This window comes from Stenella coeruleoalba, assembly GCF_951394435.1.
Source record: "Stenella coeruleoalba genome assembly, chromosome: 15".
Lineage (NCBI taxonomy): Eukaryota > Metazoa > Chordata > Mammalia > Artiodactyla > Delphinidae > Stenella > Stenella coeruleoalba.
Genome location: NC_137161.1, coordinates 8,219,384 through 8,247,352, shown reverse-complemented (window position 1 = coordinate 8,247,352; position 27,969 = coordinate 8,219,384). Strand labels below are relative to the sequence as shown.

At 42.2% G+C, this 27,969-nt stretch overlaps 1 protein-coding gene across 6 annotated transcripts in view; it reads right to left on the bottom strand.

The window, feature by feature from the left end:
• BCAS1 (brain enriched myelin associated protein 1) overlaps positions 1 to 27,969 on the bottom strand; it is a 158,478-nt gene that overhangs the window by 31,839 nt on the left and 98,670 nt on the right. For all 6 annotated transcript variants that reach the window (XM_079945838.1, XM_079945840.1, XM_079945842.1 and 3 more), the window contains 3 exons: positions 15,862 to 16,008; positions 14,767 to 14,811; positions 5,586 to 5,762 (listed from right to left, as the gene is read on the bottom strand). In XM_079945838.1, coding sequence (XP_079801964.1) covers positions 5,586 to 5,762; positions 14,767 to 14,811; positions 15,862 to 16,008 — 369 coding nt within the window. The remainder of the gene's footprint in view (positions 1 to 5,585; positions 5,763 to 14,766; positions 14,812 to 15,861; positions 16,009 to 27,969) is intronic.

Genomic DNA, 27,969 nt, shown 5'->3' with positions numbered 1-27,969 from the left:
ATTTTGCTCTTATTCTAAAACAATACCTCCCTTTGAAGTCTGAGGTGTGTCTCTAATTCTCCTTCAAAGCTGACATCCTGGATCTCACATTTAATGTGTAGCTGTAACCGGGATGGTTTCCACGTTCAAGACACAACTACAGACAAAGACATCGGACAGCTTCTTCCTTTTCTCCTCATCTTTTCCACACAGCAGAAAGCCTGTGAGCTGAGGACCCAGCAGAACCAGATTCCAATTCATCATTTCCACTGCCAGCGAGTACGCCGTGATGGGTGATCTCTAAGGAGGAGGAGAGAAGACTAACTCTTCCACACTGGGAATATGTTTGGGAAAGGAATTTCAGAGACAGGAAGGAAAATCGGACGGCACAGCAACTCACTTCAAAGCGAATGAGAGAGAATGATTGTAAAGTGCAAGGTCGATTTCTGCAGACCAGAGGCATTTATTAGGTTCTCAAGTCCTTCAGCCAGAGGAGCATGATAAGGTGTGGGGCTGGTCAGGAAACACACAGAGCGTGGGATTCTCATTCGAATCTCAAAACCAGGAACACTTCAATCTTTTTCAATAAACTGGACATCTGGCTGTTATCTGGCGAGTCTAAAAATTGTCCAATCTCATTAACAGCAACAACAAAAATCCAGTTTGAAATCTAAAGGATCTTGTCTGGACATTTATATTGCCAAGAATAAGGATCTAAATAGCATATGTACTTATCATATAAACGGGATTAACAAGAGCTCCTCTCCTTTAAACAGCGCATTTCAATTCTTAAAGGAATGTTTCTTTAAAATGCTGTCACATGGTAGCACTTAAGCCAGAAGACACCCTGTTGCTACCAAGTCTTCCAGAAGCACCATTTGGATCACGTGACGGCTGTTCTGAGTTCACTGATTTCACGGTGGACCTAAGACTTTTTCTATCAAGGCTGGATACTTCATCCCATCTTTCAAGTGCTTCCATAATTGTCCAGCCCTGTGCCGGGCTTTCTAAACCAGGATCCCCATGGATTCTGGGATCACACACAAGATTCTATATTTGAAATAACCCAGATGAGTCAAAGGAATTTTTAAGTTCTCTTAGTCTGTTTTGCCTACACTGACTGCTCCCTTGTCTGAACAGCCGCAGCGTTTTTAAGCTGTATTCCACGGATTAACACTGGATTCCACACCTGACTGTTTGTAATTCACTCACTGAATGCCACTCACTTTGCATTCATTTTCCAACTCAGTTCTCCCCCCACATCATGCAAGGTAGGTACCACCTCCTACGTTCAGAGCGGAGGAAAGTGAGGCTTGGAGGGTGTAAGTCTCTGCTCACATTCAGACAGCCAGCAACCCTCAGAGCCGAGATTTGACCATGTGTCTCTTTGGCTTCAGAACTCGCATTATTTCTCTACTTCATCATTTGTCTCTCCCAAAGGAAATCAGGAAAAAGGCTGTTTTGAAGGTGCTCCAAATGTATCATTTACTAATTGTGTGCCGGCACATACACACGCACACGCACGCGTGCATGCATGCGTGTATATCCTACTCCTCCAAGTGGATTTCAAGGTTTTGATGGTAGTAAATATGTCTTAGACTTGTTTTGTACCTCGGGTGCTATTGGCACTTGAAGCCCCACGTGGTTTTTCAGATCATAACCAGCGACGTCATACTTGAAGAAATGAGGGTAACACCGTTCACTGAGCCCTTAGTATGTCTCAGATGCTCTCCATGTAAATGATTGGATTCTCATAACAACACTGTGAGATAAACACAGTGCCTATTTTACAGATAAGAAAATAAAGGCTCTGAGTGATCAAGTAATTTGCCCAAGGTTACATAGTCCCACCTTTCTGATTCTGACTGTTACGCAAACTCGCCATCCCCAAGATTTTTTAAGATAATCTACTCCAATCTTTTTACTCAACAGAGGAGGAAAAAGAAACCCAAACAGAGTAAATAACTTTTGTGAGGTCACAGAGCAAATGGTATTCCAGTTAACCCTGAACAATCAAGGGCGCAGTTAGGCCATATAACTGGATTTAAACATTTTCTGGCAAGCACAACATAATTTGAAATTAATTTTCTCAAAGCTTATTTTTGTTTATAATAAGAACTACTTTAGCAATCAAGACTAGAAATCAAAATAATAAATAGTTTCATACTGACAGCCTGTTAGGGGAAAAATTCATTTCTGATGTTCATAATTGCAAACTTCAAAATGTGTTTGTTTAAAAGCTTTTCAATTAAAAGAGAAGAAAGCGAGCTTAGGGTTAGTTAGTGGAAATATCAGCATTTTCTGGTGTTTCCCTTTGTTTGTTTTTCAAAATTTTTACCAGAATGGTTTTATAGCCAAAGCTTATTCTAATTTAAAGAAAAGAAAACAAAGACTTTCATTTTGTTTCCTACTAGAAATAAGTTCCTTCATGAGAATGTAAGCTACCAGAGGACAGCAATCTGCTCACTGATATTTTTTCAATGCCTAAAACGTAGCACGCACACCCCCCCCCCAAAAAATTAGCACAAAGAACCACTGCTGAATGAGTGACTCTCCCCTTTTTCACTTCCATATAATCTATTCTTTCAGATTGGGTGAAAGAAGGAAAGACAAGATTTACAGGAGACTTGGTTTTTAGTTTCTCTTAACCTCACTGTTTTTATGATCTACTAAAGAAATAAAAGTCAGATAATGGTGAAAAACCAGTGAGACTGAAATAAATGAATAGATGAATGCCCAGTGGTCCTGACTTTTATTTTCAATGGAAAGAGCCGGAATTTCAGAGAGGAACCAACACATCCCTTATAGATGCCAAAGATAAGGAAAGAGAAAGCATGTGAAGTTTAGAAGCCCCCCCAGATTGGATGGCACAGAAAGATGCAGAAGTGGACATGTTAGTGTCCCAGCCCTCTGAGCATAAATGACGGAAGGAGGACGGACCACTCATCAGACGCTGTTGTGTGAACCGCGGTGGTGGTGACGGTGGCGGGGAGGCGTTTACTGGCCTTTTAAAATTTAATCCTCGCTCATTTCCATGGCATGGGTACTATTATCATTTGCATTTCACAAATGAGGAAACTGAGGCTCATGGAGGTGGACTGGGACTCAGAGTGGGATCTGTCTGACTCTAAGCTTTTAACCCTGCATCAGTGTTCCTCCAACTTCAGTCATTTGCTGACCTCCAGTATAGTTCTGCCACATTGTACGCACCATCTGTGGCAGCCGTGGCCGTGTGCTGGTCAGATTTCCCTGCAAGAAAGGCAGGCTTCGATTGTCACGCCTTCAGCATCTGCTACCGCTGAGATCTCGCTGCTCCCCGGAAACGACTGAGCACAGAGGGTGCTGGGCTGGTCCTGCCCAATGCAGGACTCCCCCCGGGGCACGCTCTGCTCTGGGGGATACCTCCCGCCCAGCTCAGCACCACAGCCACCCTGAGGTCTTTCCAACCCTCTCCTCCTTCCCTCTCTCCCTGCACAGAGGTGTCAGCCCCTCGCTGTGGTCTGCAGCCTCTCGCCATCCACTCCTGCCCCCTTCCCTTTATCCTCCACAGTCGGTTTCCTCCGATACATCTCCTGCACATCAATTCTGTCTTAGTGTCCGCTTCCTGGAGGACCCCGATTTACCGTTATTTACTTATTATCCGTACCATTAATTACATAACACTTTCCTTTTAATTGCATTACCTTTTTAAACTAAATCTATATAGTCTCACCTTGACCAAAATATATGTTAAATCTTGACTTTAATGTGCTAGTTTTATTTTTCCTAATACACTTTGAATATATGTATATATGGCTATTTAAGTAAAAATATTTGAATATGAGTCACTTAAGTCTCCCCCTTGCCACCAATATATGGATGTAACTTTCTTGGAAATTTTCCCCTTCATTATATTGCTGATAAAATATTTTTGTAAAAAAAGACTGGTGAAGAAGGAGGATTTGAACAGAATGCCAAGTGACATCATCCCAAGTTTTCATTAAGTATTAAGAGTTTGTGTTCTGGGCAGAACCTAGAAGGGAGATTTCTGTACAACAGAAAACAAACAGGAGAACATGTCAGAAATCCAGCTGGATTCTGGACAAGAGCATAAACTAACAGCACAGCGGCATCTGTATTTATCACCTTCCTTGCATTGTGTGCCAAGTGGCGTGGATGTTTTGTTGAAACGGCTAAGTTAGATTTTTCCAGTTCTATCTTACACCTGCCCCCACCACCTCCCCCTGCCCCATCCCTGACTTCTCGCTCATCTTTTGGCCACATTTAAAACAGGCAAGAGTTCTGCACCTGTCTGGCAGCTGAGGTTTGCTCAGCAATGAGATCAGGGAATAGCTCTCAGAATTGCTCAGCCCTACCCACCTCATTTCCTTACTTGGCACCTTAATTCTCAAGGGAAAAGAATTCAGACAGCGGTTTGAATTCTCCTCTCACAGAGCATCTTGTGGGCTTGCCCTGGTGGTGAACTGGTTGACAACCAAGGAGATGGAGACCTTGGGGCTGCTGATGGCTGCTTCCATCTGGCTGGGGTAGGAGGGGCAGAGAGCCCAGAGGCGGTTCATCTCGCCAGGCTGGGAGAGCTCAGAGAAAGCCAGGAGGAAACCAGAGTAACCCACATTTTATTAGTTTCGTTTGTTTGTTCTGGAACTAAAAATATATTCACAAGTCTTAAATCTAAGGAAGACTGAAGATACAAGAATGGCCAAAGATGTACCGTGAGCAAAACAGCATTGATGTTAAATAAATATACTAACAGCCTCAAGCTGTTAAGGGGACAAAGAGAAATATTGTGCTGTGATGAAAGGAACAATCTACCCAACGATCCCAGTTTTAGGAAATGGGCAAAACTTATGAATAAACAATTCACAGAAAAACATTAATGGTTCTTAACACAGATTAAAAAAAAGGCACCCGGGGCTTCCCTGGTGGCGCAGTGGTTGAGAGTCCGCCTGCCTATGCAGGGTACACGGGTTCGTGACCCGGTCCGGGAGGATCCCACATGCCGCTGAGCGGCTGGGCCCGTGAGCCATGGCCGCTGAGCCTGCGCGTCCGGAGCCTGTGCTCCGCAACGGGAGAGGCCACAACGGTGAGAGGCCCGTGTACCACAAAAAAAAAAAAAAAAAAAAAAAGGCACCCTACCTCATTCACAAACTATACATAATTTAAAATTACACTTGAGTACCATTTTTCACTCTGTAAGACTGGTGAGTATTAAGAAGTTTGATAAAACGCTGTTGTCAAGGGTGTAGGATAATGTGCTCCCTTATACTGCTGGTGGGGGCATAACCTTCATGTAACCCACCATTTTAGAAAGAAATTGAAATCACGAAATACCATAAACCCTCTGTCATGAACCGGATTAATTCCAAGAATGAAAAATTCGACTTGTTCACTTCCTTTTCTTTCCCACAAAACACATGCTTCTAACGCAATAGGTATTTCATTTTTCCCGGGGGTGAGCTACAAGTCTTCAACTCAATGGCAAGATGAGTCATTCTGGAGAACAAGAAACTCCATGCATTGCTGAATACATCCGTTGGCCCAATAGAAACCATATCTCAAGTCATCCTGGCCCCAAGGACTCTCCAAATCTTGAAACTAGGACTTACCTTTTTCCAGAACAGTTTGCCCAGAGGCAGAGAGGTGGGGCCCCCCTTTTCCTTGGCACCTTCCTTTGCTGTTTCAGTGGATGTAGAATTCTTGGCAGCCCCTTGGGGCTCCTGGGGCATAACATTGCCTTTGTCTGACTTGAGGTCGGCTGAAGTGGTGGGTGACTTTTCGGCACCCTATAAGAGTTCAAAAAAATTAAAATGATCTCAGGATTTCAAAAGCAAAAGATCTCTTTTTTACAAATATGGACTGGGGTTATGCAAGTTAAGTGTCTTCTTCATAATTTTCTGTATTTTCCAAATATGCTACATGGATGTGGATTTGTGTTAAAATCTTGGAAAAAGATCAAGATATATTCCTTTTGCAGAAAAAAAAATATATAGAACCATCATGTAACATGTTTATGTAAGTAACGCATTAGGACTCAAAGTGATTGGAAGAGGCACTTGGCTGTTAGAATGTTAGGTCATGTTGAGGACCCTGGTCTTCTTTCGACCATGGTCATGGCAGTAAAAATAGTCTGAACATGCACCTCCAATACACACGTATTTGTTTACATGATAAAGATGTATTGTTTTACTAATCCAAATTTGAAATGAAAGATGGGTTCCAATAAATATACTTCCAAAGAGAAGTGCTGAAGTTTTCCTCTCACACTCTGCTTTAGAGATTACTATAGTGATCTGTAGTCTACAAAGTTTAGTCTATAAAGACCTAGAGATCTATAGTCTATAGAGTTTGTGTAAGGAACTCAGGGAAGAGGTTTGAGCTTGAACAGCATCCACAAGCCCCATTTCTTCACTTTCAGATGCAGCCTCAACATCTAAATTAGATGGGACTGGATGGATCGTCATTGATACAAAACTCCAAATGCTATTCACTCAGTCCCTATTCTCTTGCTCTCCCCCACCTTCTCTCCATGCCACCGCCCCCCATCTCTCCCCACTCCGAGCGGCCAGGCTGAGGTCCACTTCCGGGACATCTGATCTCTTCAGTGACTGGGCTGTTACTTCCATGCTCTGCCACCTCCCGACTCATGGGACAAAGGAAGAGTTAGGAGACTTACAGTCTCCATTTACCTCGACGTGAGTGAACATTGCATTAAAATTTTTAACACTGGGCTCACCTGACCTAACCTCGTCATCTTAAGCATCTTCATTTTAATGATCCTTGGTCCAGGGACTTGTGACACAACCCTTTAAATTCCCAGGGAGGTCAGATCTTTGACTACATTTTCTGAATAAAAGAAAAAAAAAAATCTGGCAGTAGAAACAGGGTGTGGAAAAATTCAGGACGTTTCAGAGTATTTTTGATGTTGGAAAGAGTCTTAGAGACCACCTAATCGAATGCCCGAATTTTCATGGATGGGGAAATTGAGGTCTACGACCTGCCCTACACTAACCAGGGCCACAGTCTGGTCTCAGATCCAGACTTCCGGCTCCTATCTGGTGCTCTTTCCACACTGCACGTTGCCCCTCCAAAGGGAGTTCACAAAAAATGTGAACTTTACTATCTGATGTAAGACAGTATCTTCTGTGCTGACTTCTTTGATACTAGGAGGGAGTCATTTATTGAACAGATTCTATGTTCGAATCAGGAGCTACAGGGCCAATGTATAGAAATGACTTTTGTGATAGGTGATCCTGGAATAATCCCAGTTCCATTTAAAAATGTATAAAACCGCATAATGCTAGGGTTTAAAATAACCTCTGCCTTGTATCAACAGTGCAATCAAAATGGCTGAGCTCAGACGGTTCTGCATTTATGCATGTTCCAAATGGTCTCGGACACCTGGTGCTGTTTTAGCTCTAAATGGTAATTAAATTAACAAGCACTGGTTGAAGGGGAAGTGCCCTCCACCAACTAGCTTGCTTGCTTTTCCAGAAAACAGGAGGAAAGTACTATGATTTATTCATGTACTCATAAAAAATGCATCGACTGCCTTCTATGACCTGCGATGGGTACTGAGTGCTGGGGTTACATGTCCTCATAGAGAGAGAGAGAGACACCAAACAAATAATTCCACAAATGTATGTAAAATTTCAACTATGATAAGTGCTGTGGGGTGGAGAGAAGGATTTGGTGCTAAAAAAAAAAAGGCTAAACTAGGGAATTAGATCCATCATGGCAATCAGGAAGGCTTGATAGAGAAAGGGATGCTGTGTCCTGACCTGAAGGGTGACTAGAAATTAGCTGCAGGAGGGAGAAGCACACCAGGCACAGCGGACAGCGTGCTCTCAGCGCCCTCGGAAAGCATCAGAGAGCCGTGATGGAAGCAGGAAGGAAAGGAGTGGCCACGCGTGGTCCCCAACATCAACTCCCCTTCTGCTTTCTTGGGAAAATCCCCACTTGCTCAAGGGGTCCATGTTAGGCCAAGAATCTGGGGGCGGGGTGAGGCTGACCTCACTTCTATCTCTAAGAAAGGGTTCTTGTTGGCTTAAGTAAACCGTCCGTTCTGCTCACGTCATTACAGCAGATGCTCCATTGCTCCACACTGCTTTGATTTAAATTCTGCTGCTTTGCTTTCTATACTTAGAGACGCCGCGTTACCTAACCAGCTCCTGGACACCCCTGCGTATGTGCTCAGCCTACCCAGCCAAAGCCACGTGGGGGTTACCAAAAAAAGCTAGTTCTGGAGTTCTAGACTTCTAGCCAGGACAGGTCTAGTTTGCTTAGCCCATCACACGCCTCTGGTTTGGCTGGTTTGACCCTTTCCTTTTGTTCCCCTCAGCCTCCTTTCTCTCTCAGCCTCTGGAAGAGGGACTAGGGTCCAAGGAGACTAGGCACAGAGATGGCCAACTTTTAACTCTGATTTAATAGTGACAATAAAAGGTACCAGTGCCAGGCACTGTTTTAAGCAACTGAATGTTCTAACAACAGTCCTATGAGGAAGGAATTAATTGTTATGTCCATTTTATTGTTAGGGAAATTTTGGTCCCAGGTGGTTAAATAACTTGCCTGTGATTGCACTTATAAGGCGACAGAGTTGGCATCTGAATCCAGGGAGTCTGATACCCAAACCCAGACTCTGAATAGCTACTCTGTCTACACTGCTTCCAACAGACCAAGGTCTCCCCACTCCATGTGCTGTTGTGCCCATCAGGGGATGGAACCGTCTACGGCATATGCATTCTCAGCCACGGCAATCTTAACTCCACGTGGGGGAAAGTTGGGGGGTGAGATTGCCCTTGTTCTTGGGGCGGTGCGTTATGGGCAATTTTTAGATGTTTATATTGCCTATGGCCCTACTAAGGGCCACGGTACATCAACAGATAAACAGTGTAGCTGTTGTACTAAAATTCCATGGGGAGAAGGGCAATTAGGGAGAAAATATCTAAAGAAGCTTCATGGTGGGGGGGTGATAATGGGAAAAAGGTTGAGGAACACATCTATACTGATCGGTTTTGTTGGGAAATGGCCAATTCTCTTTGCCCTGGGAAGATACCCTGAGATCTTCGAAAAACATGACAAGGACATGACTCTATCATATGTATAGTAATAAAATATAACGAATATATCTGTGTAACTGTTGAGTATGCATTTCTCTGGCCAGAGTATGAGTTCTGTGAAGGCAAGAGCTGTTATGTCTTAGTCACCATTACACTCCTACCACCCATCAGACCCAGTGTCTGGCTCAAAACAGGCATTAAATAAATAACAAATTAATTTTACGAGAGGGACCACAGAGAGCTACCCACATAGCACCCTGCCATGTCATGTTTCCGTCCACCCACCCCCTCCTTACAGGGCTGTGGAGTCACACACACCCATTAGTCATCCTTTCCCTGCCTACTCATCTCCTCGCTTCCCAGAGAAGTGCCCCACATGGTGTTCTGCCAGCATCAACTGAATTCATGCTCTTTGTCTCCATTACGGAGGAGACTACGAAAATTCTATCCATGGTTTTTGGAGACAATCCCCTGAGTAGGGCTGCCAGATTTAGCAAATAACAGTGAGACTATAGGATGTCCTGTTAAATCTGAATTTCAGATCAACAAAGAATAAGTTTTTTGCCTAAGGATGTCCCAAATATTGCCTGGGACATACTTAGATTTATACTCAAAGATTATTTGCTGTGTATCTGAAATTTGAATTTAACTGGGTACTTGTTATTTATCTGGCAACCCTACCCATGAAATTCTAATGTATTAGATTTGGAGATTGCATATCAGATGACCTTACCTTCTTCCACAAGAAGTTTTCATCATTTTCACATTTGAGGGTGGCAGAGGGGACGTGTTAGTAAGATGGAAACATTGTACCAAGAGCCAGAAAGCAATGAATGTGTGGCATAAGCTTATGAACCCTGGGAGGCAGCTGCTAATGTTTTAGCTGCCTTGCGGAGAGGGTGGGCATTGAGCAGACCCGAGTGGGGAGGGGAACATTTCCGGGCGTGGCAAAGACATTCTAAAACAATGTCCTGCTCTGTGTACATGGGTCATGTCCAACGTTTGCAGGTCGTGTGAAAAGGTTTTATTCTGAGGAACCGCATGTGATTAAGTCAAGGAAAAAAAATTCAGATTCAGCAAAGAAACGCTGACCCCCTTATTATTTATAATAATAAACTTATTTCATTGATTAATGTCAGCCTTTCCTCTTTGAAACTAAGCAGATTCTTTTTATAGGAAGGAAAATTGACATACAAAGAAATGAAAGGAGGAGTTAACCAGAATTGGTAACCACTGTATTTTTTTTTTAAGAGCAAAACTAGAAGATAACGTTTTACCCTTGAATTTGCTTGGATGTCTTTTTTCTGTCTTAGGTCACACTGAAATCAAGGAGGATGAGTATCACACATCCCATAATCATGCAACGGGGTTCACTGATGGACTCTGCCTGGTCAATTTTAATGGCCCTGTTTTCCTATCTTTTGGGATGACAGAACAACCAACTGAGGAAAAGAAAAACACTGTCCTAGGCATGAAGGTAAAAGCCAATGAGATCTACCACACTGCTGTATAAATGAGAATTAAGAACATCTGGGAATTGTCCCCTTACTTTACTTTAACGTAAAAAAATAGACCGAATGTAACTCAAGGCAAAACCTTAGTCTGTGTTACAGTATCCCAGAAAGGGTCGTTTCTTCTCCATCGTCCCAGTGGTTTTAGAATCCTCTCCTACCCCAAACGTCAACTCAGTTGGCAGGATGTGAAGCCAACAATTCGGGGAAGCCCCAGGAATACTGAACTTGGGTGGTCCACTTGTGGGAGGGGAGAGATTCTGGAGGCACGAAATGAATGTCGTGATGAAATGCAGATCTGTGGGGGTCGGGGGAGGGGGAGTCATAGCGTCTTAAACTTTCAAGGGCCCCTACTCACCGAAGCACCGGTGGGAATTCAGCTAGATTCCTTTGTACCAGATCCCTGACAGATTTCACTAGCAGTTACCAAACTGTCGCCCACATACAGTGGTACCACTTTTTAAGGTTCCCTCCCCCATTGCAGTGTCTCTCATCCACCCCCTTGTCTCGCTACAGGACAAAATAACCCTGTATGGAAATCGAAGGGTGGCTTCATAACATAGTTTGTTTATGCAAATATAGATTCCGCCGGGAGAGCTTTCTACGGAGCTTTTATCTGCATACACAATCCTGGGACTATTACATCCAGCTGGGGAAGTTTTTCAAATAAGTTCATTCAACTTAGTGGAGAATGGTGGATATTTTAAACAAATTTACAAGCATGCTGGCCCAAGTCAGGGATCCTTTTAATTGATGGTTTCAGACAAATACTGGCATTTTCGTAGACATTAGAAGAGTGAAATCTCCGAAACTCACTTCTCTGTTGTCTTTACTTTCCAAGAACGTGGAGACAGAACTTGCTCTGCCTTCATTCATTGTTTTGTTCTGCCTGGGCTTCCATTTGGGCTCAGTATAAGTTTAGTTAATACAGGGAAGAGATGGAACGGACCACAGGAAGATAGAATTGTTATCTTGAGGTTAGAAGAGCATTTCCCAAAGTATAGCAAGCATACCATTGGTGGGATCAGAGATGGCCTCAGATTGTGCTATGATATTAAATAATATTAAAATCGTGAAAATACTTTTCCTTTTTCAATTCTCATCTTTCTAAGACCATTGGGGGAAAATCTCAGTCTGGTGCCGGTAGAGAAATCTTTAACATTTCCCTACTGCTGGCTAATTGCCTTTTCATAAAGCTAGAAATGGCAATAGACTCAGAGCTTAACACAAGCGAGACAGCTAGAATGTAATCTCTTTTTTTATTGCCCATATAATGGTACATTCCTCTTATGAAAAATGATCTGCTTTTCCAAGTGTGATGTAATACAAAGTTACTTTTACAGATATCTTTAAATAGGAAGTGAGTCAATTTCAATATAAAAATATCAAGTAAATAGTGGTATATCTGCCAAAAACGATGAAGGTGGTATGCAAACATTCAACATTTGGGAAACACTAGGTTAGAAGAATAATCTCAGAACCCTGGTCCACACTAGGAAAGTAGTCTGAGATGTTTACAATTATGGGGACTTAAAATCTCTGAAATTTGATTCACATAGTACTTAATTCCCCTCTAATGATTTCTACCACCCAAGGCTCTGTCTTCACTGAAGTGGAGCAGGCTGGATACAGGATGGGCACATGTGTCATGTGGTGAAGACCAGGGTTCTTATTTTTCCTCCTATTTTAACAAGATACAGACCTTATGCCTAAAGAATTTTCTAAAGGCGAGTCCTAGCCTGGGGCTATGCAGATGCTTTTTCTTGGTGCCTTTAGCCTGGATCTCGGATGTCTTCTGCCCAGCTTGTCCATCACAGACACTTTCTGCTTTAGATGCCTTTTGGGCAACAGCAGTCACAGCTTAGAACTTTGTTTTTAAACAGAATGCATTTTTTTTCTGTTGTTTTTAAGCGCAGTAATTACTTTTTCAATTAGCTGCCGGTATATCACCCGCATCTCCCAATCACAAGACATCATGTGAATGCTTATCTTTTTCAAACTCTCAAAGACGATTTGTTAAAGTGCAAATTCACAGTCTATTTCAGGTACATGTTGATTTTCAACACAGCAACCTATTTAAATGACCCAGATTAATGCAGCTCCATTTGCTAAAGACAATGACAAGATATTTAAGCTTTGTCTACAGGACATGTAATATCCAGGTGAAAAAAATTAAAAACGATAATGCAGTCCCTACCCGATGATTTTTAAAAATCTAAATGATATTGTCACGTGAAACAGAAGAAAAAAATACCTGAAGACAAGCAATTTATTTTTGCATCCTGGAGTCAAGTACTGCCACTAAATGGCTTTCATTCTCAAACTGATCTCCTCTTTTGCGGTATTAGAAACTTCAGGGAAGCAGTATCACCCACAAAAATCTCAACTGACTTCTAGATGGGCAGATCTCCTGGGCAAAAGATGTTTCTAGAGTGAGTCAGTCCACTGAGCCAAAGTGAGGGGAAATTGGAACTAAAATAGCCCAGCTACAACCATTCAGAATTGTTGACTCAAGTCACAAATGGCAGGGGATTTTGTGTGTGCAGCAGTGGAGTGTGCTAAAAATTGCCCAGGGCCAAATGAGAAGATGGACAAAAGTGTTGACATTTCAAAAGCATGAATCCAAGAACTTCAGTAGAAAAGATGTCAAGAAGGCAAGTATGAGAACCAGGTTGGTAGAAAGAGGTCTGTTTGTGGGCATCACGGACAACCTACATTCACAAAACCTGCTTTTGAGGTCCAGTTCCATCAGCACTGAGCGCATAGCTCTCTGGGCAGGGCCATGAGATTTTACCACTAGGTACTTTCAGCTGGGACATTCTGGGTGGGGGAAGAGCCTTGATGCCGTGAGCAGCTAAAGGGAGTGAGGGCATCAGGTCACTCGGGGAGCCACACAACACACCCACATACCCCACTGTTTATAGCCTATTGTGCTGACTCTGTGATTTCCAACAATGCAGGACACAGAACCCAAAGAGAAACATTTGGACCCAACCATTCATTGAACTTGACCCTAGCTGCCTTGTAGCAAATAAATAACCTTATGGGAAAATGCACGTAGATACCTCAGATATATCTTTTTTTCAATGGAAGAAGAAAATTCTAGAGGAACCAATCAGTACAATACAGATGTAATCCTGATGTTCAGTCTGTCCTGCTGTGATTATGGAAATAGGGATCACCTACATTTGAACAGAGCTCCAGGGTTTACCAGGCACTGTCACACCTTCATTCAGTCCTGGGGTTGGGGAGGCAGAATTTTTATTGCCCCAGTTTTACAGATGTGGAAATTTGGGTTCAGACAGGTTAGGATCACACAGCTATCAAGTAGCAGGACTGCGGCTCGAACACAGGTCTTCTGAGACAAATTCTAGGATCCTTTTCACAACTTAGCCCCTTCAAATACGGGGAGCAGATATACTGGGTTGGCCAAGCCATTTATTTGGTCCCAGTGCCTTTCAAAGCACTTTCAGTTATCAAAAGGAGGACACAAGACATTTATCTGTCACCAAGTTAAATTTCCCTCATGATTCCCGTGAAATTTAAACCACGTGTTCTACGAAAGGAAATCGGTTCTCTCAAGTGCAAAGGGAAAACATCTCTAGAAAGCAGTCATTCCAAACAAAATGTACTTTGAGGGGAACTGGCTGAATTTCTAGGATGACGGCGAAAAAGCACACACTCTCTAGGGCATCCTAACCCCTCTACTTGTTCCTTCATTTGGCAAGTGTCGACTGGTGACTATTTCATGCACCAAGCAACTGCCATTGCAGTGGAGACTAATTTTTTTCAAATTACATGAAAAACAAAGCAAGACATATTTTTTAAAAACCAAAATCTAGCAGCTCACATCTGCTTTAAATTGAGTCTCATGACTTTTGCATTTCCAGTGGCTAACTTTTACCATATTCCCTGGGTCTCTCTACACACAGCTAAAAAGACTAAGATGATATATAATAATGAGTATTCTGTTCTTATTCTGTATAAGAAATTGGTTTTTATGACATTATTTAGCCAGAATTGGCACATATTTCAAGCTTCCCACCAAAATTTTCATTAAAATACCATTAACGTAAGTGGAACATTTTAAAGACAAGCTAACAGCACTATTAAATTGCTAAATATGTATACATGTGTGTAGGTATATCCCACGCACACAAAATTCCAAAAACAAAGACGCATACGTAAATCCAAACCCAAACACACTTCAAATGACCTACCGTGTCTTCCAGATCTTTTTTTGTTTCAGCTTTGTTAGGCGAAACCTTAAAAGTTTGAGAAAAACCAAATGTTAAAAACCATAGCTCTAAAAAAAAAAAAAACCATAGCTCTGTAGGGTGTTTCTTTTTCTTTCTTTCTTTTTATTTTAGTTCCCCGACCAGGGACTGAACCTGGGCCCCGGCAGGGAAAGTGCCAAGTCCTAACCACTGCACCACCAGGGAATTCCCTATTTCATATTTTTATTTAGGGTGGTCCACTTCACTCTACAAGTAAGGAATGTAATGAGAAGTCCTTTTAATTTAGTAGAAACCCATGGACTTCTGGGTAATACCTAAGTATACATAAGTTAACAAAATTAATATTTTATAATGAAATGCATCAGATCTTATACATTCACTAAGAGCTTGACCACATTCAAAACTGTCTCCTGGAATGGCTACACACTTTCCAACAAGTCCACCACTAAATCCAAACAAATGTACAAGCCTTTGGTGTTTGTGGCACATTCGGTTGACTTTTTCTGTTTTATCTTTTGAAGTTGGTCTTGGCCTTTGGGAATAGCCCAAACACTTGGAGATGTCTGTTTAATTATGCATTCACGCATTCAGCCCTTTTTTGAGTGTCTGGCAGGTGCCAAGCTGCGGGGTCTGAAGAGTCAGACAGGAGCAAGCAATGCAAGATGTGAGTCCCTGCCTCCACCCAGTCAAATGGGAGCTTTAGATGTAACAAGATAGTGATTTCTACAGTTTTATTTGCCATTTGAGTGGCAAAAATGCTTTGATAGGTCAGCAACTCAAGGAAGTATTTTCCAATTATTTTTATGATCAATGACCATAAGATATCCAATTGCAGTAGCGTTCTACTACCACATAGCTCATGTCGCATAGTTAATCTCACAGTTCGCAGCAACTAAAGACTCCTTCACTGAAAGCCAATTCCCTTACGAAGCACATCTTGTCCCTGTTCTCCAGTGTCCCAGCTGCATCAAGCCGTTTAGAGCAGTAACATTCAAGTATGCATCATTCTTAGATCTAACAAAACTTTTGAGCAATAAAAGTGAGGAATAGAATAGAAAAGGAGATGAAACTGCTTACCAGAGTTTTAAGGAAGCTCATGATGGAATTATTATTCTCTGTCTGGGGGTCCTCCTTTGCAATCTCCAGTTCTTCAGGGACCCCGGGGACAGAGCAACTCACAGTTGGGATTTCCTGTCCTTCTTTTCCCGTGCCGTCAGCTATGTCCTAGGAACAAGACAGAGTTTTCATGGTTGCAACTTGTTGAATGTGGACTCTCAAAGTAATATTTTTGCTTCGCGCCCCTGTCTCCCTTACCCCCTAATTCCAGCCATACTTCTTCTGCCCACGGGGGTGTAGAACAATCAGGAGCTTATGAGAGTCACTCTTCCTTCCCTGCCCCCTCTTTCTAACATAATCAGCATTTGCAGTTAGTTGGAGGGACATTGTTTGGAGCCAGAGGCTAACAAACGCAGCAGTGCACGTTGCATCCCAAACAAAAACCCTTTTCTCCCAATTCTGCACAGAGGTTATGTATGATGCCAATATTTTGTGGTCTTCCAGTTTAATCATGGAAGATGCCTCTATCTGATTTCCCACAATCCCCGCAGTGCTGAATTGTATCAACTGAAAAAAAAAGTACTGATGTTTTAAAATAATAATTCCGCTTTCAGGATCTGGGAGTTAACTGTGTGAAGGATGTGCTATTGGGACGGATTTTCCTCTCTAACTCACCCAGGAGGGTGGGATGCAGGCTGAATATCCTCCTTTTTTTCACGTTCACTCCCATGACCTTGGCCCAAGCCAGGTTACCTCAAACCCATTCATTCTTCAGCCTCGGGCTCAAGTTTACTTTCTCCACTGAAGTCTTTCTGGGCCACAGCACCCATGGAATCTACTCCCTTCTCTGAGTTTCTAGACCACCTTCTCCGGCACACTCATTTGGCACGTGGGTTACCCTAATGCCAAGGACTGGGCCAGAAGAACCTGCATTAAAAACAGGGTTATTGGGCTTCCCTGGTGGCGCAGTGGTTGAGAGTCCGCTTGCCGATGCAGGGGACATGGGTTCATGCCCCGGTCCGGGAAGATCCCACATGCTGCGGAGCGGCTGGGCCCGTGAGCCATGGCCTCTAAGCCTGTGCGTCCAGAGCCTGTGCTCTGCAACGGGAGAGGCCACAGCAGTGAGAGGCTCACGTACCACAAAAAAAAAAAAAAAAAAAAGAAGAAAAATTACATAAGTCAGGACTTCCCTGGTGGCGCAGTGGTTAAGAATCCACCTTCCAATGAAGGGGACATGGGTTTGAGCCCTAGTCCGGGAAGATCCCACATGCTGCAGAGCAACTAAACCCATGCGCCACAAGTACTGAGCCTGCGCTCTAAAGCCCACGAGCCACAACTACTGAGCCTGTGTGCCACAACTACTGAAGCCCACACGCCTAGAGCCCGTGCTCCACAGCAAGAGAAGCCACCGCAATGAGAAGCCCATGCACCACGACGAAGAGCAGCCCCTGCTTGCCGCAACTAGAGAAAGCCCACACACAGCAACGAAGACCCAATGTAGCCAAAAATAAATAAATGAATTAATTAATTTAAAAAATACTACACAAATCATCAAGCAGGTGTTTGGAACATGAGCCATTATGAAAGTGGTACCAGGACTAAATCTAATGGAGAGGTGCCCCACTTGGCCTGACGGAGCTATTGCCTAGGAAATAGTTATTTATTTCCAATCACTCATTTACTCACCTTCACTCAATAGCTTGCTGGGGGAATTCTGACCATGTACAAACTGTATCGAGGCAAAATGATATTAGCACGGGCTCTGAGGCCAGCCCGCCCAGACTCCACTCTCTGTTCCATCCTTCACACCAGTGCGATCCTGGGCCTGTTCCCTGACATCTGTGCCTGGGTTTGCTCATTTGTAAAAGGGGGATCAGTAGCACCTGCCTCTCAGAGTGGTCGGGGCGTAAATGGGATAATCCATCCACAGGATTTAGCATGGTGTGTAGCACATAGTAAACATGCAGTGAATGCTAGCTATTATTATCATTATCATTATTGTTACTGTCATAGTTTACGTTACTGAGCCTTGTTCTGAGCCCGGTGAGATTAACAAAAATGAATCAGACACAGTCCTCTCTCGAGATGCTTACAGTCTCACAGTGGATAAAGGCCAGCAGAGGGGGATAAGTACTCGGATAAAGAGATAAAAGAATTCCGTTAGCCCACTTAGCCCTGCACAGCGTTTTCAACCAGTATTAATGCCCAGATGCCACCCGAACCAATTCGATCAGAATGTCTGGAGGTGGGGCTCAGGCGTCAATATTTTTAGAGCCCCTGGGTGATTCCAATGTGCACAAGGTTGAGAACAGCTGAAGTACAGGGACAAGAAAGGTGTGAAGATGAGGCGGCATCTGCCCTCGGCCCTGGAGCCTGAGCTACAGGTCGACGTGCGGAGGTGGGGGAAGGATGGCGTGCTGAGGAATTTCAGACAGAGGAAAGGGCGTGAAAAACATGTAGAAAAGGATGAGGTGGGGATGGGGGTGGGGAGGGTTTCGGGGTAGATTGTTCAGGTCAACTGAGATACAGATAAACGCAAGGTGGTTAGAGAAGACCACCGTCAGTCACACTGAGCTTCCTCTCAATCTGCTGGGCAGCAGCTTATAGAGTAGGCGCTTTCTAGGTGGAAGGTTTCTGGGCTGGGGGTGGAGTATGGGGCAAAGAGCCCCGTAGCAGAAGAAGCAGTCGAGGGGCTTCCCTGGTGGCGCAGTGGTTGAGAGTCTGCCTGTCGATGCAGGGGACACGGGTTCGTGCCCCGGTCCAGGAAGATCCCACATGCTGCGGAGCGGCTGGGCCCGTGAGCCATGGCCGTTGAGCCTGCGCGTCTGGAGCCTGTGCTCCGCAACGGGAGAGGCCACAACAGTGAGAGGCCCGTGTACCGCAAAATAAATAAATAAATAAAAAATAAAAAAAAAATAAAAAAAAAAAGAACGTAAGACTCTGCTTCCAGGAAGAAGGAGGATATAGACTTTCCTTCATTCCTCCCAGTAAACACAGTGGAAAATCCTGGACATTATGTAGAAAACAAACACAAAAGGACTCCGAGTGGTGGAGAGGAGAAGGCAGGCCAGCTAGGTACCTCAACAACAAGATGGTGGTGAGTTCCCTGGGTTTTCCTTTTGCCGCAGATATCCTGGACTTGGAGTTGGAGAAGCCAATGACCAGGAAACACCGATGGGCAAACCCTCCCGAAACGCCTGCTCGAACCAAAGGGCTAGGAAAAGGCCAGTCTAGCATACGACAGAAAGCTTTTAGACAATAACTGTTCTCCACCAGCCAAACACCGTAGAAATGCAAATAAAAACCACAATGTAATATCACCTCACACCTGTCAAAATGGCTATCATCACACAATGTTGGCGAGGATGTGAGGAAAAGGGACCCTCGTGCTTTGTTTGTGGGACCCTAAACTGCTGCAGCCACTATGGAAAACAGTGTGGGGTTCCTCAAAAAATTAAAAATAGGCCTACTGTATGATCCCACAATCCCATTTGTGGGAAAGAAAATGAAAGCAGAATCTTGAAGAGATGTCTCTACTCCCATGTTCATTGCAGCATTATTCACAATAGCCAAGATATGGAAACAACAAGTGTGTCTGTCTACAGATAAATGGATAAAGAAGGCTGTATATAATATATATTATTCAGCCGTGAAAAAAGAAGATAATCCTGCCATTTGTGACAACATGAATGGACCTTGAGGGCATTATGCTGAGATAAATGTCAGAGAAAGACAAACACTGTATGATATCACTTATATGTGAAATTTTAAAAAGCTGAACTCATAGAAATAGAGAATGGAAAAGCGATTGCCAGTGGCTGGGGGGTGGGAGAAATGGGGAGATGTCGGTCAAAGGGTACCAACTTCCAGTTATTAGATGAATAAGTTCTGGGGAATCTAATATACAGCATGGTGACTATAATTTACAATACTGTATTATATACTTGAAAGTTTCTAAGAGAGTAGATCTTAAATGTCCTCATCACAAGAAAGAGATGGAAATCATATGAGGTGATGGAGTTGTTAACTAACCCTACTGTGGTAATCATTTTGCAGTATATACGTGTATCAAATCATCAAGTTGTACACTTTAAACTTACACAAAAATTATATTTCAGTTACATGTCAATAAAGTTAGAAAATAATACCATTTATACTTGTACCAAAAATGAAATACAAAATATGTACAGGACTTATATGCAGAAAACTATACAATACTGATGAAAGGAATTAAAGGACATATAAACAGAGAGACATACAGTGTTCATGAACTGGAAGACTCAACACAATAAAGGTGTCAATCCTCCCAAGGTGATATACAGGTTTAATGCAATTCCTATCAAAATCCCAGCAAGATGTTTTGTAGAGAGAGATGAGATTATTCTAAAATTTGTAAGTCAAAGGAATTAGAATATCTAAAGCAATTTTGAAAAAAAAGAATTAAGTGGGAAGAAGCAGGCTTCCTGATTTCAAGCCTTGTTATTTAGCTATAGTAAGCAAGGCTGTGTGGTACTGGTGGGTAGAAGCATAGACACATAGTTGACTGGGCCAGAAGAGAGAACCCAGAAATAGACCCACACAAAATGTGCCCAACTGATTTTTGACAAAGGTGCAAAAGCAATTCAATAGAGGAAAGATCAAAATGGACCAAGGACTTAAATACAAAATGTAAAGTATAAAACTTTCAGGGGAATTCCCTGGTAGTCCAGTGGTTAGGACCCTGTGCTTCCACTGCAGGGCGCAAGGGTTCAATCCCTGGTCAGGGAACTAAGATCTCACATGCTGTGCAGCAAGGTCAAAAAACAAACAAACAAACAAAAAACAAAACAAAAAAAAACCTTTTAGAAGAAAATAAGGGAAAATTTCTGGGATCTATGGCAAAGAGTTCTTAGACTTGACATCAAAAGCATCATCCATAAAAGGAAAAAATGATGAACTGGTCTTCATCCAAATTAAAAGATTTTGCTTTGTGAAAGATCCTATTTAAAAAAATGGAAAAAATGGGACTTCCCTGGTGGCGTAGTGGTTAAGACTCCGCACTCCCAGTCCAGGGGGCCCGGGTTCAATCCCTGGTCAGGGAACTAGATCCCACATGCTGCAACCAAGAGTTTGCATACCACAATTAAGGAGCCCGCGTGCCACAACTAAGAACCAGTGCAACCAAATAAATAAACACATTTTTTTTAATGGAAAAAAAGCTAGAAAGGAGGAGAAAGTATTTGCAAACCACTTATCTGACAAAGGACTAGAATCTAGAATAAATAAAGAATTCTCGAAGCTCAACAGTAAAACAAACAAAAAATTCAAGCAATCCAATTAGAGAATGGCAAAGACATGAAGAGACATTTCACTGGACAAAAGATATAGATGGCGGGCTCCCCTGGTGGTGCAGTTGAGAGTCCGCCTGCCGATGAAGGGGACATGGGTTCTTGCCCCGGTCCGGGAAGATCCCACATGCCGCGGAGCGGCTGGGCCCGTGAGCCATGGCCACTGAGCCTGCGCATCCGGAGCCTGTGCTCCGCAACAGGAGAGGCCACAGCAGTGAGAGGCCCGCGTACCGCAAAAAAAAAAAAAAAAAAAAAAAAAAAAAAAGATATAGATGGCAAATAAGCAAACGAAAGATGTTCAATTTCATTAGCCATTAGGGAAATGCAAAGTAAAACTATAATAAGATGTCACCACACACCTATCAGAACGGGTAAAGTGCAAAATAGTGACAGTTTCAAATTCTGGCAAGGATGCAGAACAACTAGATCACTCATACTCTGCTGACGGGAATGCAGAACGGTACAGCCAATCGGGAAAAGTTTAGCAGTTTCTTAAAAAACTGAATATGCAACTCCAACATAACCTAGCAATTACACTCCTGGCTTTTTTTTCCCCCAGAGAAATGAAGACTGACATTCACACAAAACCCCATACATTAACGTTTATAAAAACTTTATTGTAACGGCTGAAAACTGGAAATGACCAAATGTTTTTCAATGGCCCTCATATTTTACTGATTGAAGTATATACTATTTCAGTCCTGAGGCAGGGCTGAAATTTTGGCATTATCAACTAAAATTTAAAAAAGAGGGGCTTCCCTGGTGGCGCAGTGGTTGAGAGTCCGCCTGCCGATGAAGGGGACGCGGGTTCGTGCCCCGGCCCGGGAAGATCCCACATGCCGCGGAGCGGCTGGGCCCGTGAGCCATGGCCGTTGAGCCTGCGCGTCCGGGGCCTGTGCTCCGCAACGGGAGAGGCCACAACAGTGAGAGGCCCGCGTACTGCAAAAAAAAAAAAAAAAAAGAAAAGAAAAAGAATATATTCTTTTACCAAGCGATTCCACTCCTAAGGGTTGGTTTTAAACCTCAATTCACATAAGTGTGAAATAACAAATACACGAGCTTATTCACTACAATGAGGTCATGGCAAATGTCTGGAAACCTGCCAAATGTCATTAATAAGGTCCTGGCTAAATAAATCATGGTACATCCATTCATTGGAAAACTATGCAAGTGTTACAAATGAGGAAGCTGTACAGATATAGAAAGTAGTGTTAACTGGGGAAAAAAAGCATGGGATAGAACAGAGTGTATATTATATTACCATTTGCTTAAAAAAGAAGGAATTTGAATTTATACTTATCTTTTGCTTAATATATGCTCAAGAAAGACTCATTTAAAAATACAAACAGTGATTCTCTATTGCGGGTGGCATTGGTAGAAAAGTATACCGTTTCATAATTTCTTATTTTGAGCCATGTGAATGTATTATCTATTAAAAATTAAAACAAAATGTGGGCAACTAATTCCAAATTTTAAAAAACATCCAGAGGGCCACACTCAACGCAGTTTGGAAGACGATCCAGCCCAAGGCCACCAGTTTGTGGCCTATGCCTTAAATATTGGGTTATTGGTAGGAGCTTTGTCCTTAACTACAAATACGTCTGTGCTATTCTCATGAGGCCTGCAGATCATTCTCAGCAAACAGAAATTTTAGATAGAAACATAGGCGTTCTCCAGGAAATATCTGGAAACTTCTTTTTAAGCAAACAGGTGTCCATGGTATCAGCTTGCTTTTCATCCATATGGAAGAGGCCTGTATTTTTTTCCTTTCTGTTGGCTTCCAAGGGCAAACAGATAGGAACACTAGTTAAGTGATCACAATTTGTCATGTTGAAAAATTGTGCTGCCTCATCCTAATTTGATTGCCTATAATAAAACGCATATGGAACTTCTGGTACCTTCCTTCCACTGTAAATTGTCAATTGGCTTTCGTCTTTCTCTAAGCAAGGTCTGCATTGTCCAAGTGAAAATACAAGTGAAGGCAGGACGATCAAGGCTAAAAAAAGCTTTGTCTGGAACTATTTGTGATGAATGTCTACCTCATCTAGATGTCCCCACCGATTGCGCATAACGGTTTCATTTTGAATCTTTGTACCGAGAAATCAGTGTCTAACAGGCAGTTTAACACAGGAAGATTTGTCTAAAAAAATGTTGACTGGTACAGAAACCCATTACTCTTTTCCATCTGTTGGAAATTCGATCCACAGGCTGTCTGGGATTAAAGGGAGGAGCTATGTTTCCTCTCCCACTTGGTTGCCCCAGCGGCACAAAGGGCATCATCTGCTCAGCAACAATGTTCTCTAGACATACATCACGTCTTTACTTTTTTTCTTCTGGGAGCACATCACCTGCATACACCCATTGTCAGACTGGGGATGAAAAATGGGATTTGGTTAATTCTTAAAAATAAAAATTTATCCTCCAATTTCCATAGAAGGGGAAGCAAATTACTGAAACAAGCAGGAAGGAACTCTAAGAACAAAGTCTACCAATAATATTTAACGGAACGTCAACATTTCCGAAAGAGTTGGGCTTTTTTTGTTTTAAACTTTGTTTTACTACAAAGCCCAAAACCACCGAAGGAAGGTCTACCCCTGTAGCTAATTTTGTATTTTTATTTTTTCCCACTATAGCTTCCCAATGCACATCAACGGATAAAAATGCACTCACATCTTTTAAGCAAAAATTAGGAAAGAACGCAAGTAGCACAACCTTAAGAAGTGCCAATTACGAAAGGGCTTTGAAAACTGCCACCCACGACAAAATTCCTCTTTCCAAAATACACATGAGCTATACGTGTTAAAAATCAGTGTTATTTCTGAGCAGGAAATTGCCACACAAGCTCTGGACTGCACAGTTCCGGAATTACCGTGAGCGAAAATAACCTGTTAAACCGCTCGTTACTACTGCAGTTTCTAATACAGTTCAGGATGCTGCAAGCTTCATAGCGCTATCTAGTGGAGGAATCAGGAAATTACCTAGATTGTAGTATTTTCCTTATACTTAGGCAGTACTCAGTGCTTACTTGCTCTGTTTCTAAAAAAGAGAAAATCTAGAGGAGCAAAGAGTAAAAATATAACATGCACCCATTATCCCATTACAGAAAATAACTACTACTAACAATCCGCAATTTTTCTTTCCACACCCCTCTTTGGGTGGAAGGATGAATATGTGTGGGCAGGCAAGGCAAATATGATTTTTACCCAAAAGGGACCTTTCTGTATATACTATTTTGAAAGCTGCTTTTTCCTTTTTTTTTTTTTTTTTTTTGGCCACACCACGTGGCATGTGGAACTTCCCCAACCAGGGATGAAACCCACACCCTCTGCAGTGGAAGCACAGAGTCTTAACCACTGGACCACCAGGGAAGTCCAGAACCTGCTTTTCTTATTTAACATTATGTTATAACCGTCTTCACATGTCAATACTTCTATTTCTATGTCATCTTTGTTATGATGTCCAGTGTAAGGGTGTACCACAATCAGTACAAAAACCCTGCAATTAGATCTTTTAGATCTTCCCAACTTTTCTCTTACAGACAATGCCAGACTTAAAAAAAAAAAGCTTGTGGATAAAATGTTGCCCATTTTCTCAATAAATTCCTAGATGTCAAATTGCCTTTTCAAACCTTCTTAAGGCTTTAAAATTGTGTACTGCCAAAGTGCCACGGTTGAAATAAACTTCCTAGTGATGCAGGTAGTTAAGAAATTATCAGACACTTCAGAGGGCAATAAAAAGAACATAAAAATATTGAAACGTGAAATCCAGATTTTCATATTGTCTTCTGGCATGTTTTCTAATTGGGGAATCTGCATGACACAGATCTAAAAATGCTCCACTTACCTATTTTTCCCTCCTCTTTTTGGGAGGAGAGAGAGGCAACTGTTCATTTTAGCTGCTTATGCTAATTGAATCAAGCGAGGTTGGACCAATTATCCAGTATGATGCTCTTTATTATAAATCATAAGATCACCACCTGTTTTAATACTCTGTAGACATAACCTCAGGATGTTAAAAACTCATATTCTATCTTGGTGGCAGAAGCGTAACATAGCACCTTGACATGGTAGAGCCTCATTAGCCCATGATACTGACGGATGCAGAGATGTTTTAGTTAAAAGATTAAATAAACCAGTTGTTCATTGTAGTCATAGGTGGAGAGTGGAAAGAAATCTATCAGAGAAAGCAATTCACACTTTCTTCCTATAAATAAGGGTTTTCCATTTTCTGTCTCAGTAACTCCTCTGCTTGAGGGGTAAGTGAATTTGTCAACTTGATTTCCAATGGCAAGTGAAATGTGGGTCGAGGATTAAGCAATACAATGTTCTTTCCTTGCTTCTGTTTTTGGCAACAGTAATTACTTTGAGGATATTCCTAAGAACACATAAGTTGGCACACTTTTGTTTTTAAATTTATTTATTTTTGGTTGCATTGGGTCTTCCTTGCTGCGCAGTGTGAGGGCTTCTCACTGCGGTGGCTTCTAGTTGTGGCATGCGGGCTCAGTAGTTGTGGCGCACAGGCCTAGTTGCTCCACGGCATGTGGGATCCTCCCGGACCAGGGCTCAAACCCATGTCCCCTGCACTGGCAGGCGGATTCTTAACAACTGCGCCACCAGGGAAGCCCTGGCACACTCTTAAATAGAGTCCATTATGTATGATATAAAATTGAAAAATACATTTACTGTGGGCAAAGGGTGGGTGGAGAGTGATTCCCACTTCACATCAGGCAAAAAAAGAATCTGTGGTAGATTCTTCTGTTCTATGATCAGTTCCAACATGTGCAACCTCCAGACTGATAATGACAATTTACACTTATTAGAGAAAAAAATATCCAACATCAAAAAAAACCACTTCAAAATACAAAAGCAAATAACCCACAGTCTAGAACGAGTTTGTCATCTGTTTAACAAACACTTCCCAGGAGTGAGAAAACTGTTTTGAATGCTGCCAAAATTAAGCTGCAGATTTTCTAAGAATGGTTTGGCCTTATGCAGAAAAAAGAAAAGTCACATCCTTTTTCCTGAAGTTTTACATTAGACCAAATCCTTCCTGACCCTACCCCCTACCCAATCCTAATTACCAGCCCCTTCTCTTCTCTGCTTTCTCAAAACTCTGTTTATTTCATTTGTAACCCTTTTAATACACTGGAACTCTTTGTGTATTTATTTTCGTGTTTATTGCTGGTCTTTCCACTAGAATGAAAGCTCCCATGAGGTACATCATTCTATCCATCCTAAAATCATTCCTGGCCCAAAGCAAGCACTCAGATGTTTGTTGAATGAATAAATTAAAGTATCAATGCCTCCCATTTACTGTTCAACACCTGCCGACAAACTGACTCTTGGGCTGGATTTATAGTTTATTAGCCAGATGGTCACCTAAATTGCTTCAAATTGCCTTATGTGCTACGAAGGATGCAAAGTGGTCTCTGATGGAATTACTCTCAACTCTACCACAAGAAAATAACAGTGCAAGTGTTATAGTGAAGGACAACTCACACGCTGTACTCTCAGGAACCAACAGGGAGGGGGGGGGACTTGGGTGAACTGGGGAGTGAATGCCCCATCTCGAGGGGCAGTCACAACTGACATCCCACCTGGGAATATAGGATGAAACTTCCCATTTTCCAGAAATTTCTGAAATACGGAATTCTATTGAAATCTCATAATTTAAAACTATTGTGAACTTTGTCAATTTCAAAATGTTATCAATTAATTAAAATATTATTTAAGACACTGCATAGGTCAAATAAAACCCATCTGTGGCATGATGCATCCTACAAGAGCCCATTTTCCAACTTTGGTCTACATGCGTAGCTCAGCATTTCCTAGAAGAACTATTCCTTGGAAGATGCAACTGTTCTATGGATAATTAAGTCTGAGAAGCAGTTAAAGTGAAGCAGGTGTGCTTCTGCTGCAGAACTTTTCAGAGGCTTTAGTAGGCTGGCATCACTGTGAATCTTCAGGAGAGTATAAAGCAAGTACTATTTTCCGAAACTATTGACGGTGGCACCCTATTTCTAGGCTGATCTCACTGGACTGATGAGTCCACAGAATGTCAGTTTGGGAAATACTAGCTTCAGGAGTTTTAAAAAGATATGTTTCCAAAGGTTCTAAACGTTCCCTCTTTTTAAACTCACAGGCACAGTGACTAAGCCTGTAGGTGACAAATTCCAGCTCTGCCGCTTTCTAGCCACTTTATCTTATGCAAGTTACTGCACTCCTCTGTGAGTCAGTAAATGCTCAATAAATCAGGACTGTTATTATAACCTTGGAAGGAGAGAATCAGACTGGATAATGCCAAAGGGAAAGTAAACTCAAAATTTATTTTGCAAATTCACTGCAAAACACAATTCACTTGATACTCAACCGTGATGATTAACACCCTAACATGTTAAAGGCTGAATGAAAAATACCAAATAAATAGTAGAGATTCATGATTCTACATAGTTTATCTATGAGAAAACATCTATAGCGTACATATATTTCGAAATCATTTTTATTTAAAGTTGTGTTAGGCAGAGGTGATAATGAGATTGCAATAATACATTCCAACATTCTTTGAAAAATTGTAACATGATGTGTACGTACCACCTTCATCCTTGTCAAGTTCATCTAACGAACATTACTGCCTGCCAGGGTGTGCCAGGCAGGGTGCACTGGGGACACCCAGTTGCATAAGAAACAGTCACATCCCTCAAGATCACTGTCTCCCTATGTGAAAAGGGTGATGGTGGTAGAAAAGAGTTTTTCAAACTTCAGATTGTGACTACGGGTGGACTGGAACATAATTTAATGGATCA